This window comes from Mustela putorius, unplaced genomic scaffold (assembly GCF_011764305.1).
Source record: "Mustela putorius furo isolate JIRA1106 unplaced genomic scaffold, ASM1176430v1.1 tig00537297_pilon_pilon_pilon, whole genome shotgun sequence".
In the NCBI taxonomy this organism is placed as follows: Eukaryota; Metazoa; Chordata; class Mammalia; order Carnivora; family Mustelidae; genus Mustela; species Mustela putorius.
Genome location: NW_025422435.1, coordinates 173,705 through 189,083, shown reverse-complemented (window position 1 = coordinate 189,083; position 15,379 = coordinate 173,705). Strand labels below are relative to the sequence as shown.

Here is a 15,379-nt window from a genome sequence, read left to right as displayed (position 1 = left end):
GCTTCCCCCGCTTCCCCCCCACCCACTCTCTGCTTGCCTCTCTGCCTACTTGTGATCTCTCTGTCAAATAAATAAAATCTTAAAAAAAGAATTATATATATATATCATATCCGGTGGTCTCACATCACAATATATACTACCAGTTTTTTTTCCCTTTTTCGTGGGCATCATTCCATATCAGTGAATAAAAAACATCATTTTAAATGGCTATAAAAGAGAACCCTGAATTTGGCCATTTATACAAAAAACTGTTTTATATAGGAAGTGACTGAGATACAAAGTCTGTAAAATATAGGACCCACTACTCCTATGTGAGACTCACCATATAAACCCATTTGCAAGCTAGAAAAAAAATGGCTACAAAAATATTCCATTACATAAAAATGACAATTATGTACTCTTAAAGACAAGCTCCATATATTGGTATCTTTATGTGACTGATTATTTTCTCAGGATAAATGATTGGAAGTGAAATTTTTGAGTCATCAGTTTCTGTAAATAACATTAAAAATTTTCTTTAAATACAAAAGTACTTAAACACAAATGCAATGAAAATGAAAAACAACTCTCCCACCATCCCTGACTCCTATTCTCCAGAGACAACCAGTATTACAAGTTTCTTGAGGTCAAAGTTTTTTTCAATTCATACTGCCAATTTGCCTCCTAGAAAAACTGCATGGATTTACACTCTCATCAACACTGCCTGCTTTCACCAATTAAAAAAAAAAAAACATTTTATTTATTTATTTGAGAGAAAGAAAGCCCGAGCACAAGTCGGGGAGAAGGGATAGAGGGAGAAACAGACTCCCTGCTGAGTGGGGAGCATGATGTGGGACTTGATTCCAGGACCCTGGGATCATGACCAGAGCCAAAGACAGATGCTTAACTGACTGAGACACCCAGACACTCCTGCTTCACCAATTTTCAAATCTTCTGCTCTTGCCTCTTCACATTTTTCTTTCTGCGCTGTATGCTAACGACTCCCAAATCTCTTTCTCTTACCCTTCCCCCACCCTCAAGCTCCAGGCCAGTATTTCCAGTAGCTTGCTAGACATCTCCAACCTGGGAGTGTACAGACACCCCAGATTTTTCTTTCTTTCTTTTTTTTTTTTTAAGATTTTATTTATTTATTTCACAGATAGAGCTCACAAGTCAGACAGAGATCACAAGTAGGCAGAGAGGCAGGTAGAGAGAGGAGGAAGCAGGATCCCCACTGAGCAGATAGCTTGTTGTGGGGCTCGATCCTAGGACCCTTGGATCATGGCCTGAGCTGAAGGCAGAGGTTTAACCTACTGAGCCACCCAGGCACCCCACCCCAGATTTTTCTTAATGGAACTCATAGTCTTTCCTCCCAAACTTACTCTTCTTTGAGTAACTCCAATTTTGATCGGTGGTACCAGCATCCAACTAGTTACCTAAATCAGAAATCTAGGAGTCATTTTCATTTTCTTTCCTCTCCCCTCAAATAGTAATAACAGCTAATAGTTACTGAACACTTACTATTTGCACATATTTTGTTTCATTTAATTCTCACAAAAGCCCCAAAGGTGGCTTTTAGTCTTATCATTTCTATTTTACAGATGAGGAAAACTGGGTAACTTGCTCAAGGCCATACAGCTAGGAAGCAGGGATTCAAACCCCAGGCAGCTTAAGTCCCTAGCTCACATACATGCTTAAGCAGTATTCTCTACTAGTACCATATTTAATCAGATGAGTTTTACCTGTTTCCTCAGTCTCAGTCCTGTCTCTTTCCTTTTCTTCATTCCCACTATCACCACCTGATTCCAACTCATATTGTTGATGCTCTCATAATCAGTTTCATTCAATTCAAATATATCTTTCATGTTGCCTGAAAAACAATGCTTCTAACACACAAATATGATGATCATGTCTTTTTTTTCAGTTTTTATTTATTTATTTGTCAGAAAGAGAGCTGCAGGCAGAGGGAAAAGCAGACTCCCCGCTGAGCAAGGATTTTTTTTTCCCCCACGGGGACTCGATCGATCGTAGGGCACTGGGATCATGACCTGAGCCAAAGGCAGACGCTTAACTGACTGAGCCACCCAGGAATTCCTGATCGTGTCTTTTTTCCTGTTAAAAATCCTTCAGTGTTGGGGTGCCTGCATGGCTAAGTTGGCTAAGCATGTCTTCGGCTCAGGTCACAATTCCAGGGTCCTGGGATCGAGTCTCACATGGGGCTCCCTGTTCACTGAGGATCCTGCTTGTCCCTCTCCTTCTGCCTCTTGCCTCCCACTTGTACTTGTGCATGTTCTCACTCTCAGATAAATAAAACCTTTAAAAAAAATCCTTCAGTGGCTTCCTATCACATACTTCATAAAGCTGGAGATTCTTTGCTTAATAAAAAAGGATCACCCTCATTGCCTGTCCCCAGACAGTGTACCTCTCCAAGCACTTTCTTTACGCAATGGGAATGGGTGACACTTGCCTAAAAATATGCTGCTTTTTATAGTGATGGCTTTCCACAGGCAAGTCCCTCTGCAAGAAATTGCCTTTTCCCGTTTCCACGTCTTTTCATGTCTCAAGTCAGATGTTTCCTCCTCCAGAAGACTTCCCAATTATTTATGTCCTATGTGCTGCTTTGAACACTCACTTATTTTGTATTTGTCATTAGTTTTATTTACTTGTCTCCCACCCTTTCAGTAAAGAATGTTAGCTCTTTGAGGGCAGAGACACCATTATTCAACTCTAGGTTGTTAGGTTGTTAGTGTTAGCTCGGTGCCTGGAACGTAAGAAGTGGTTGCTTGGTAGATTTCGTTAAATTGAATTAAATAACTGTGAAATTAGAGGGCCTTGTACTCTGTCCAAAGGATTTCAGGCATCAGTGACATGGGAAATAGCAGAAGAGACAGGTGCAGGAAAGAGAAAGGATGACCTAAAATCACCACCCTTCATGTGGGCTATGTGTAAATTAGTCACATAAATACCAACATGTCTATAGATATTTTCTCATTTAGACACATGTTCTCTCTCCATTTGGGCAACCTCCGAGCAGTGTCAAGTCTGTGGAGTTCTGCAGAGACAGAGGTATGAGATAAATGCCCTTAATTTGCTAAGAAATATAATATCTGAGCACACCTGGGGTTAGCTTTATGTGGTAACAAGTGGAGGATGAAGATATGCCCCAATTTTCCTGAAAAGTGAGAAAAAGCAATCACATTTACCCCACCCTCGGTGCTTCCATGGCACCGTAGTGCTGAATGCTCTGCTACATGTGGAGCGAACTGAAACCACCAGAGGCCCAAGTGGCAGGGCTGCGTTCTAGATTCTTAGTGTTATTGTTGGAACCCCCCCCCCTCTGGAGAACACCCTTCTATTTTCGCGCAAAACCTTGACTTATTCAGGTCACCGGGCTTCGGCCTACCACTGCAAGGTCCCAGTTTGCGGGGCAGTGCCCGCAGCCGATAGATATACGGTACGAGACCTAGTTCTTGAGTTGGGGAGCAGCGATTGGCGGACTCGGCCTGTAGGGCTTCCCAGGATACAAGGTGCCGAGTATCAGAAATGCAGGTTCCCGGGTGGCCGCAAACACCGCCCGGAAGCCTGAATGAGGTCTCCGACGTCCGGGACTCACAGCCCTCAGCGTGGTCGCTATTCAGGGTGCGGGGCCCGAGGCCAAGGGAACGTGCGCGTGCGTGCGTGCGTGCGTGCGTGGGCGCGCGTGCGCGGCGCCGTCGTTTGTGGGTTGGCTGGTTATTTTGCAAACGGGAGGGGCTGTGCGCGCTCCTGCCTCCGGCCTCTGTTCCCCCCACCCCTTTCCCCGGTCCCGGTCTCTCATTTGGAAAGATGTCGGACACGGCAGTGGCTGACACTCGGCGCCTTAACTCGAAGCCGCAGGACCTGACCGACGCTTACGGACCGCCAAGTAACTTCCTGGAGATCGACATCTTTAATCCACAGACGGTGGGCGTGGGCCGCGCGCGCTTCACCACCTATGAGGTTCGCATGCGGGTGAGTCACGGGGTGAGGGAGACAGCTGAGGGAGGACCTGGCGGCTGGGCGGGGAGGGCGCGGAGGACGGAGGGGGGCTGCCATGGGGACGACTAACGTGGGCCAAGACGCTTGGAGGGGGTCATTTGGGGGTTAGGGGCTTCCTAGGTTTGGAGAGAGGTCTCCAGACTAGGTTGTGGCCCTAGGATACGGAAAACTCCTGAGGGGGACATCGGACTGGGGTGCGGCAAAATAAGTACCTAGTGAGCAAGAAGTGAAGTATGGCTGGATAGGGTGGGGACGATGGAGAAGATTGCAGTGAGGAAAAAAAGGAAATAGGAATCCTGACTGTAGCGACAGAAGGAGGGAAGGAAGAGTGGCAGAGGGCTGGGGGGATGGAAAGCCAAGGTGATATATCGCTGGGTCCCATAACTGAACTAGGTTGTGGGAAGTCAGTCTGAAGAGGGAGGGCAGGACGCCCGATTTCCTCCTAATGAGGTCTCCCTGAGATGATGGAGTTAGGCAAATTCCATATCAAAGGGAAGGTAGACTCCAGGAAAGGGAGACAGTGGGCTTGGTAGAGCAGAAATAAAGGGAGTCTCTTTGAGTTTGAGTGCTCCCCAGACTTGTGTAGAATTAGTATCTGAAGGAGAGAAATGTTTTGTGTTTAAGTTTTCTCAGGTACCCCATGCTGTGTCTCATGGTGAAGCCTGGCGTTGCACTGGCATTGGTGGATTGTCAGTTGGTGCTCTCCTCCTGTGCTGATCCTTTAGATTTGAAGTATCCAGGATGTTTGTTTCAGTATTGATTCTCATTTGGGCTTTCTGTATACATATGGCCATTTGCCCTTTCTGTTCTAGATTAACTTTTTGGGTTAAGACCGTGGTCTGTGGTTAATGTAATATACGACATTTCAGGACTGCCCCAGGAGTGGCTTCTTCCAATGAGCACTGCAGAGGACTTTATTCTCTAGTTCTTAGTCCACACTGCAAGGATGGAATGTGCAGATACAGTAGTGGTTTGCAGGCTCTTTTGCCCAGTTGAAGTGGTTACAGGCAAAAAAGTTGGAGAACCATTTTCTAATTTTCCTTATGTTTTTTTTTTCTCAGACTAGAGGGCCAGAATATTCTCTATGGACAGCATGCTGCTCAAACAGCATTTGAAGACCTAAAAGAGTGTATGTGTTTTCATTTTTGAATGAATGAATGAATTAAATGAGAGAGTGTGTCTCCTGCCTTGGCTTTGAAATTTAATTGAGAAATGATGATCTCCAAATTCCAAGTTTGGCAAAGTCCAAACTGAAGAAAGAAAATCGAAGCAAAACTGAGAAAAACTCGCCTTTATCTATATTTGGGGAAGAATGGAAGTGAGATCCCTGAAAATATAATAAAAGCTGGAAACTATTAGTAGTAGAAAACTTAATGACCTGAGGAAGCCTGGGCATAACTGTTCAGTGTAAGGATTCTCTACTGTGGGATTTTAGAGACAATGTCTCCATGCATTACCCAAGAGCCTTTGGGACTATGAATGAAATAGCTTTCTTTATTTAGATTTATTTATCTGAGAGAGAGAGAGAGAGAGAGAGAGATGCACATGTGGGTGCCCAGTGGGGAGGGGAAGAGGGAAAGGAAGAGAGTCCCAAGCAGATTCCACGCTGATTGTGGAGCCCAACCTGGGGCTTGATCTCAAGACCCTGAGATCATGACCTGAGCCAAAGCCAAGAATCGGACACTTAACCAACAGAGCCACCCAGGCGCCCTGAAATAGCTCTTTTCTTAAGGCATTCTAATAACAACACAGACTGTTCATGTAGTGCCTATTATGTGCCAGGCACTGAACCAGGTTTTACTCTATACATCTTAGAAAAAACGACATTTTACAGGTAGGAAACTGAGGAGGAATGCAGTTTTAGTAACTTTCCCAAGTACCTATAGCTAATAAGTGAGGCTGGGATTTGAACCCATGTCTGTCTGACCCCAAAGCTCATCATACTCTTTCCCCTACACTTTAGTCTCTTTGGCAGTGCTTAGTTGCAAAACAGTAGTGTGCAATTTTTTTTTTTTACCCATTAAGCTTATAATCTGTCCTTTTCACAGTTTTTACTTGTACAATGATGATAGGGTTGATGGCAGTTCCTAGTTCTGTGGGTTTGAGTTATTTTGTATTGTTTATGTTAATTTGTTTGGCTATCTAGGCTTTTTAACTGAATTCATTTTGGAGAAAAGTTGAAATAACTGGTTTTTAATTGCCATTTTAGGTGTTCCATCATAGTAGGCATTATAGGAAGCATGAGACTCAAAGAATGGGCTTTGGGAGTTAGGCATTGTGTATGGTAGAAACAGATGGCACTGACTTTTTTTCCTTCTTTGTATAATAGTTAAATATTTCTGGAGCTGTTCTCTTATTTTGCTCAGGAAATAATTCCCCCCTCCTACCCTCCCAAGAAATGAGGAGTCTGGAGAGGTTTCCTGGTGGCTTCACATGATGTGTGTGGAACTTTCAAATGTCAGCTGCCCTATGGACTTGAACTTTGTTTCTTTCTCTCCTTTCCCTTGACTTTGTGTTGATCAGTGCTAAAGGACTGTACTACACAATCCTCTCTACCTCATATGATTTATAGGTTGGGCCTGGGAGACTTACTTAGTACACACTAGCCCCTTCCTTAGATGGCTAGGTGCTGAGATAAAAGGTCATTATTGTCATCATCCTGTGGGTCTAGGGGAAGAATAGGATTTTTGTGAGTCAAAGGAGGAAGTCCACAAAATGGCAGTGGGTGGTTTCACTGTATCTTGGAAGAATCTACTCAGCATTTTTCCTCTTTTCTTCGGTCCTTCTGTTGGCTTCTGTACTAGTTAAGGTTCTACCATTTGGGGATCACGGTATTTGTAATGAAGTCTGGTGGAAACCTAGAATCACGTGATACCAAAGCACTTTTTTTTTTTCTTGCAGGATGATGCTATCCCCCCAGCTTTATTGAGAAGTTATTGACATAAAATATTGTATAAGTTTAAGGTGTACCATGTGATGATTTAATACCCATGCAGATTTCTTGCAGGATTCTGAGAATGCTCTCTATAATGGTTTATTTTGAATGGTTCGTACATGCACATGGTATGAAATTCAAAAGATACCAAAAAAGATATACTGTAAAAACTAAGCCTTCCTCTCTTCCTCTGCTCCTCCAGAGGTTCCTTTTTTCTAAAGAAACCACTGTTTCCAGGTTTTTTTTAAATTCTCCTAAAGAATAGATTGTAATAAAATACTTAATTGTATCTCACTCTCCTTCAACTTACTGAAATCCTGGGACTTGATCTTGGGTAGAGTTGTAACTAATAGAAGTTGGTTAGTTATTTAGCTTTTGATTACCTCTACCTAGAACTGGACCCTGAAAAGACAATTTCCAGACATGAGGACTACAAAAGCATGATGTAGTGAGGACTATGTGAAGCACTAGCATAGCTCAAAGATACTCTTTTCCTGCCCTGAGGCAGTTGTAGAGAAATGAGAGAACCTAGTTCTTTTTATTTCCATCTGCCGATACAAATTGGCTGGTGGGAAATATAGTCAGTATTAATACATGTGGTTGGCCATTTCTATTTAGAATTTGTAGACAGGAGGTGAGGATCGGGGCTTTTTGTTTGTTGGTAGTTCATGTTGCCATTAGAGCCTTGGGAAAATTAGCAATGAATAAGATGTGGGAATACGCTGATTTATGTCAGGGGGCAGGTGATGATAAGGCAACTTAATGTGATTGCTACTTCTGCTTACTTTCTAGACAAGGAGGGTAAACAGATACATAGGGCCTCTAGTAATCAATAGAGTAATTACTGAGTAACTTGCACAGTCTGCATTTAGGGCAATACAAAAGTAGTCACAGCTCCTGATTTCAGTGAGATTAGAGTTTAGTTAAGTAGCAAAACTAACATGATGCATAAAACAATAGTGCATCAGGCACTACTTATATAAATGTCATAGGAGTGTAGAGGAGAGGGAGACCAGTAAATTAAGCTGTTCTCAGGAAAGATTTCCTAGGTGAAATGGGTCTTGATCTGGGACTTGTAGAATGGAGAGAATTTGGATGGGAAAAGCTGAGGAAGGCATACCTTGGAGGTGCTTTTCTCTTGTTTCTGCCTTTTGTTTTGTTGTTTAGATTACACATATAAATGAATTAAATGGTATTTGTCTTTCTCTGTCCGACTCATTTCACTGAGCGTAATACCCTCTAGGTCTATCCATGTTGCTGCAAGTGGCAAGATCTCATCGTTTTTATGGCTGAGTAGTAGTGTGTGTGTGTGTGTGTGTGTGTGTGTGTGTGTAGCACATCTTTATCCATTCATCTTTTGATGGACACTTGGGTTGCTTCCTTATTTTGGCTATTGTAAGTAATGCTTCAGTAAATGAAGGGGTGCATACATTTTTTGAATTAGTGTTTTTATTTTCTTTGGGTAAATATACATATCCCTTTTTAAAACCAAGCAGAAAAAAAAATAGAGGCAAGCTGTATGTACTATTCTGTACCTTGATTTTTAATGCTTAATATGTTTCCAGACTGGCTAATATATTTCACAGTCTTTTCATAGCTGTACAACAGTTCCACTGTATAGGCATATCATAATTTATTTAACCAATTACCTATTGATGGACATTGATTAATTATATAAATAAAGTACAGTGAAACCCCTTGTGGATACATATTTGCGTACAACTTCAAATCTATTTATAGGATAAATTCTAAGCAACAAGGGACTTCTAATCACCAACTGTGACAAGGCTGGATGTGGTAAGGATTGGTATTTACCTGGTGGTATTTCAAAGGAGTTCTAGGAACGCGGTTCACAGGAGTTATCTCTTCATTGGGACCTGTCAAAGTGGTTCTGATCATTGGGACCTGTCAAAGTGGTTCTGACAGGTGGCTTCCACCAGCTGAACATGAGTTACCATCTCTCTTCTCTCACTTTTCCTTCCCTATAGACAAACCTACCCATCTTCAAGCTGAAGGAGTCCTGTGTCCGGCGGCGCTACAGTGACTTTGAGTGGCTAAAAAATGAGCTGGAGCGAGATAGTAAGGTATGACCCCATTCCCTGTTGTGGCATCCTTGGAGAAGGAGATCGGCATGGGCTGAGAGGGCATAAGATCATAATCTATATATAATGTCAAAGGCAGTGGAATCGCTGAGCACTAGCCAATCCCAAAACACTGGATCTGGGTGATACTCTTGGAAACCTGAAAGTGTTAAGTTTCAGGACAAATTTTAAAGAAAAAGGATCACTTGAATTTGTGGCTAGTGTAAGTCATACAACTTACCTCCTCTGGGTGCTGGAACCATAAAGTATAGTGTTAGGAAAGGCCTAGCTACTGGATACTGGTGGATTGTGAAAGAAAGTGGGGAATATTTGGGGTTCATTTCCTTTGCTTTTGAGGTGGGAAACCTGTCCTTCCATAGAATCGTTTGGGTTTCCTTTTGACCTGAGTCAGCTTCACTGTCCTTATGGCCTCAGTTCGTGCAGGTTGCTGGCAGTGGGAGAAGACAGGCCCTCCCTGATGGAAAATGGGTTATATAGTGGTTTACCCTCTCATTCCCTCTTCACCCTCTCTCACGTGGCTGTGATTTTGCATCTGCCTGCAGATTGTAGTACCACCACTGCCTGGGAAAGCCTTGAAGCGGCAGCTCCCTTTTCGAGGAGATGAGGGGATCTTTGAGGAGTCCTTCATTGAAGAAAGGAGGCAGGGCCTCGAACAGTTTATTAATAAGTAAGCCAAGTCCCTGGGGACTCTTCTTGCTGCTTTTGCCATCACTGTCTTTCTGTGCTTTTGTCTGTCTCTTTTGGAGTGAGATGTGATGCCAGCTGTGCTGTGAGCCTACTGGACAGTAAAACTCAATTCCACTGAGCAGCATTCTGATCCCATGCCTTGCGGCCTGGGAAAGCATCGCATGTTGGCTGTGTTCGGCAATTTCCCCCTACCGTACCCTTCTCCCCTGCTTCTCCTCAGTAATGTTGGTGTTGGAATGGTGCCCTGTTGCTGTCCTCTAGTTGCTTGAACCTCTGGAAGAGCTGACCTGGCCCTTCCTCCCCTGTCTACGCCCCCATTGCTTCGAGACTTCTCTCTGATCCCAAATACTACTGATAACCATCTTGGTCTCTTTATAGAATTGCTGGGCACCCACTGGCTCAGAACGAACGCTGCCTACACATGTTCCTGCAGGAGGAGGCAATTGACAGGAACTACGTCCCTGGGAAGGTGCGCCAGTAGGAGCCCCTCTCACCACTTGCCCTCTACTTTCCTGCTGAAAATGACATTGGTTTTTACACTAAGCCTCTCTCTCTCTCTTTGATCTGAAGTTGACTGCCCATCCCTTGGCCCAATAGACTGGCTGGCATTGTGTTCCTTGGTACCTGACTACACCGTGGGCACTCTGCTAGGATCCTCTTCTCTAAGGAGAGGTGGGAACCACAGGCAGATGCCCTTTGCTTGGGGTGCGGGTGGGGGGATTGGACTGGAAGGTAATTTCTTGGGCATTTACCCATGCCAGAAGGCTAATCTTATGGGGGGGGGTGGGTCTTGTGCTGGTGGGGCACTTGGACACATACTGATGCTGCAAGTCCAGGGGATTTTCTTACTCTTAGGTTTAACCAGGAACACTGAGCAGGGACAGCCCTGCATTTCCTACCTGCATGAACTTTTTCCTTTTTTGGGAAGGTGGTAGAGACTCAGACGTTCTCCTTGTTTTCTCTAGGCCTGCTCCCAGTTTTCTCAACAGTTTCTTTTGTTTCTTTCTCTCTCCCTCGTTGCTTTCCATGGCAGTAAATCCTCCTAGAGTCTAAGCAGTCTGTTGTGTGGAGCAAGGTGTGTGGGTGTTCTGGGCCCTTCATCATGGCTGCTTCAGAGTCAGAAGAAAGCCATAGGGCAGTAGGAGAACTCTTGTTGTCTAGCCCCTCTCTTTTGTGGCTCCCCACTCTGGCTGCCTGTTCTGCTCATCAGCAGGTGAGTCAGTGTGGGCCAGCAGTTCTCCCTCCCCAAGCCCTTGCTACCTTATAGGTTGGCTTTGCAGGTTTGGTGGCTTGAGGGGTGGGGGCAACTCACCACTGCCAGGTAACTCCCTAACGGGTGGGAGTGGATCATTTTCTAGGTACCTCCCAGCGGTGGGGAAGGGCATTACTACCCTCCCCGTTCCATTCTCCCTCCCCCCCCATCCCATTTAGCGCTGCCATAAGGCAGAAGCACATGAACAAACCACACAGTCTCTGACTTCTAAGCACTTTGAGCTGTTGAATGGGGCTCAGGGGCAAGAGTTGTCACTGCCCTCCACAGCTTGGTCACAGGGTTATTGAACTGCCTGCACTCCTTGCCCGTGGAACTCCAGCTTTCTCCCCAGAATCTGAGCTAGCGATAGCAGCTGGGTATGGATGTCCCAAATCTGAGAGTCTGAAGCGGCTTTCCTGGGCTTCTGTTTGGAAGATAGTGGTTTGTTTGCTGGGGCCTGATATCCATCTCCAGTGGTAGGATGGGAGCAAGTTAACTGCTGTCATGTCAAAAGTGGGGACATTGCTTAGACTCTCCATCATGGAAGGATTGGAGTTCTCTATACAGGGTCTTGGGGAAAAGGTTATGGAGTCTGACAAGACCCTGGTCAGAGAGATTAAGCTTGCATTTTGACATGGGATTTGGAGTCCTTCTGAATGTTGAAGTTCCCTGAGGCAGATCAGCTCTCCAGCTGCTGAGCCTGTACCAGGGGCTGAGCAGCCCCTAGAGAGAGGCTCTGCTCCCTTTCCCACCTCCCCAATGTTGGTGTTGTCGCTGCCTTTTTGATTTGTATCCTCTGTTACTGACTTTTTTAAGAGTTATTCCTTCATTGTGCACAAATGCTGAAAGCCTGAGGCCCCATTTCTGCTGTGTATATATCCTGACTCGGGGCTTTTATTCAGCATACTGTTCATTCTTCTGTCAGACAATGTCATATTCAACTGTTCATATTAAACCACTGTGAAGCAAGCCTCTGTTTTCCTGCTTAAGTTGTAAATATAGTATTTTTTTAGTGTCTAGTATGTTCTTAGTATTGTGCAGAAATCTTACAACATGGTCAGTGTCCTGAGGTGATAAGTTTTACATTTAAGTTAAAAAAAAAAAAAAGAAAAAGAAAAACAGATTCTAGCTGCCTGTAGCGATATTTACCTATCCTTGCAACTCTCAGTTGACTTGGTCACAGAAGTAATGCAGCTGCTTATAGGAAGTAGCCATAGGGCTTAATACCTGTGGTTTGGGTCAGATTTAGCAGATTTGGTTTTTAAGCTCATGGGTTTCTGCTAATTTGGGCAGAATGTAGTATGTGTGTGAATACATATATATGCATATGCTGTGTGTGTACATAAACACGTGTTTGCATGCGCTCATCCTCCAACATACCATCTATGAACACTATTTCTTTCATAGGTTTTATACCTCAGTTGAGGTATATTCTCTTTTTTTTTAAGATTTTTTACTTAAGGCTTTTTTTTTAATTGGACAGACAGAGATCACAAGTAGGCAGAGAGGCAGGCAGAGAGAGAGGAGGAAGCAGGCTTTCCACTGAGCAGAGAGCCCGATGTGGGGCCCGATCCCAGGACCTTGGGATCATGACCTGAGCCGAAGGCAGAGGCTTTAACCCACTGAGCCACCCAGGTGCCCCAAGATTTTTTACTTATTTATTTGAGAGAGCAGAGTGAGTGAGAGAGAATAGGAGTTGAGGGGAGGGGCAGAGGGAGAGGGAGAAGCAGACTCCCCGCTGAGCAGGGAGTCCCGATGATGATGATGATGTGATGTGGGGCTCCATCCCGGAACCCTGGGATCACAACCTCAGCCCAAGGCAGATGCTTAATCGCCTGAGTCACCCAGGCACCCTGAGAGTATTTTCTTTCAAATAGATGTGATGCGGGCAGAGAGGTGAATGAACTTTGAGAACTTTTTTTTTCTTAACTCTAAGAATTTTCAATCGGTGGGTATTTTCATCTGACCGATGTGTTCTGAAATGGCTTCCTACACAAAGTGGGTTTTAGTAAAGGCTTGGAATAAGAGGAGTGTAGGAGTCTTGTTATTTGGGAAGTCAAAGCTAGTTTTAATCATGTAGTTGAGCATGAAAAGAAGGTGTAGAAAGTGATGTGGTCAAAACACTATGAATTAAGGTGACAGCCGTGTACTTGGGTTTAAGTAGAAGAGTGGGGGTTAAATTGAGGAAGTTAAGAGGTTTTGGTAGTTCAGGAATTAGATGACTAAAGATATCTGAGGGGACGGGGAAGATTACAAGTTTCTCTGAGATAAGAGGAAGAGTGCAACCTTCACAGGTCGTGGCGTTGAAGAATGAATTAGAGAATAACTAGAAAAAGCAACTATAGGATAAAATATCAAAATTTTATAGGAAAAAGCAACTATAGGATAAAATATCAAAATTTTGGACACGTGGTATTCATTTAACAAGCACCAATTCTTAGCCTTCTGTGTGCCCAGCCTTATGCTAAAAGCTGGACTGGGGTGGGGTGGGGTGATTGTGGTACAAGTAAAACATGATTACATTCTCTTTATTCACAGACTCTATGCCTATTCATTATTGCAGGAGATGTTTAAGACAAAATGCTAGAGCAAAATTAGAGGTCCAGTTTTTCTTTTTCTAGTTGTCCAGTTTTTCTTTTTCTTTTTAATATCAGGTCAGGTAAATTCCCTCTTTGGAGTCAAGTGGGTCATGTTAGTACAGTAACTGGGTCCCGAAAGAACCCCAAATCCAAGCCCTCTTACCCATCAACACTGAGGAGAAGCATTCTTCTATAAGGAATTCAAATTATGTATGTACCTAGGTATTTATTACTAATTAATCCCTTTTATCCATACCACAGAAGCAGCTCAAGCTTACACTGGGTCCTGGGGTCAGAGGCTAACAAAAAATTTTAAACATAGTAGTCTAAATCTTCACATTCTGGAGATGCCCTTTGACATCTACCCTGATCTACCCTTTGACCCATTCTTAGAGATGAGGAGTTGAGCTAGTAAAGGGTGAGAGAGGTGAACAGCATTCAGGCTTCACTGGAGTTTTTGTTTAGTAAGACGCCCTAGGTGAGACACTTCTGTCTTCAAATACGTACTGTCATAATTTAAGTAAAAATTCTGCTGTGTAAGTGCAGACCAACTGTTCACTGAAATGGGTATTTCTTCATATCCTGAGGACTTTTGAGTCATCCCTGGTCTTCTCTTCTTAGACACAATAACAATTCTAATTTTTCCTCACTTGGCTCATTTTTTTACCCTTTTACCTTTATTATTCTGAAATCTCTCCAAGGTCCTTACATATTCCTAAGTCATAGCGTCTAAAACTGGCCACCACTTTAATTATAGCCTGCAGGTTAGGTGGTTGTTAGTCCATTTAAAAATCGCAGTATTCAAGTTTACTTTTAAAATATAAACACTTTGTGACTAATTTAGCTTGTGGTTCTCTGCCGCTCCCTTCCCGACCACCCACCACCTTTCATTCCTCCTATCTTTTGTTTTGCCTTCCTTGTCTAAAAAAATTATTGTTCCCTATTTTAATTTTCTCTCTCGCTCCTGCCTATCTATCTATCCACCCTTACACCCATCCTCTTAAGGAACAGAAAACTCATTCCTTACAGAACAAATTGGGGTAATTATTAACATTACACAGAACAAAGGATTCTTTCAGTTACAGCAGGTTTTCTTTAGGTGTTTCCTGCAGTGGTTTTAAATGTATATAGATCGTCATCTCCATGATCTAGAGAAGCTGAAGGTAAAGGATTAAGAGGCACTTCCAGTTGAAGATCAATGAGAAATTAGGTAAAACAGGAGTGTTTTTTGTTTTGTTTTAAAGATTTTATTTATTTGACAGAGAGACAGAGAGGAAACACAAGCAGGGGGAGTGGGAGAGGGAGAAGCAGGCTTCCCACCTAGCAGGGAGCCAGATATGGGCTTGGATCCCAGGACTCTGGGATCATGACCTGAGCCGAAGGCAGACGCTTATGACTGAGCCACCCAGGCGCCAAGTAGTTTTTTTTTTTTTTTAAGATTTTATTTATTTGTTTGACAAAGAGAGATCATAAGTAGGCAGAGAGGCAGGCAGAGAGAAAGGGGAAGCAGGCTCCCTGTTGAGCAGAGAGCCCAATGGGGGACTCAATCCCTAGACCCTGAGATTGTAACCTGAGCCCAAGGCGGAGGCTTAACCCACTGAGCCATCTAGGCGCTCCAACAATAGTTTTTTTTTTTTAAAGAAATATTTAATTTAGTTGAAAGAGAGCACTAGAGACAGAGCATGAGCTGGTGGGAGGGGCAGAGGAGAGGCAGAAGCAGACTCCCTGCTGAGCCAGCAACCCTCCCACCATGTTGGGCTCCATCCCTGGACTGAGGATCATGACCTGAGCCAAAGGCAGATGATTAACCAACTGAGACATCCAGGCA

The 15,379-nt window shown here is 43.8% G+C and overlaps 1 protein-coding gene across 1 annotated transcript; it reads left to right on the top strand.

The window, feature by feature from the left end:
- Positions 1 to 3,669: 3,669 nt before the first annotated feature.
- SNX12 (sorting nexin 12) lies at positions 3,670 to 11,941 on the top strand. Its single transcript, XM_004777207.3, has 4 exons — positions 3,670 to 3,969; positions 8,920 to 9,015; positions 9,576 to 9,700; positions 10,099 to 11,941. Exons 1-4 carry the CDS (start codon positions 3,805 to 3,807, stop codon positions 10,199 to 10,201), a joined length of 489 nt encoding a protein of 162 aa, XP_004777264.1. The 5' UTR covers positions 3,670 to 3,804; the 3' UTR covers positions 10,202 to 11,941.
- Positions 11,942 to 15,379: the final 3,438 nt, after the last annotated feature.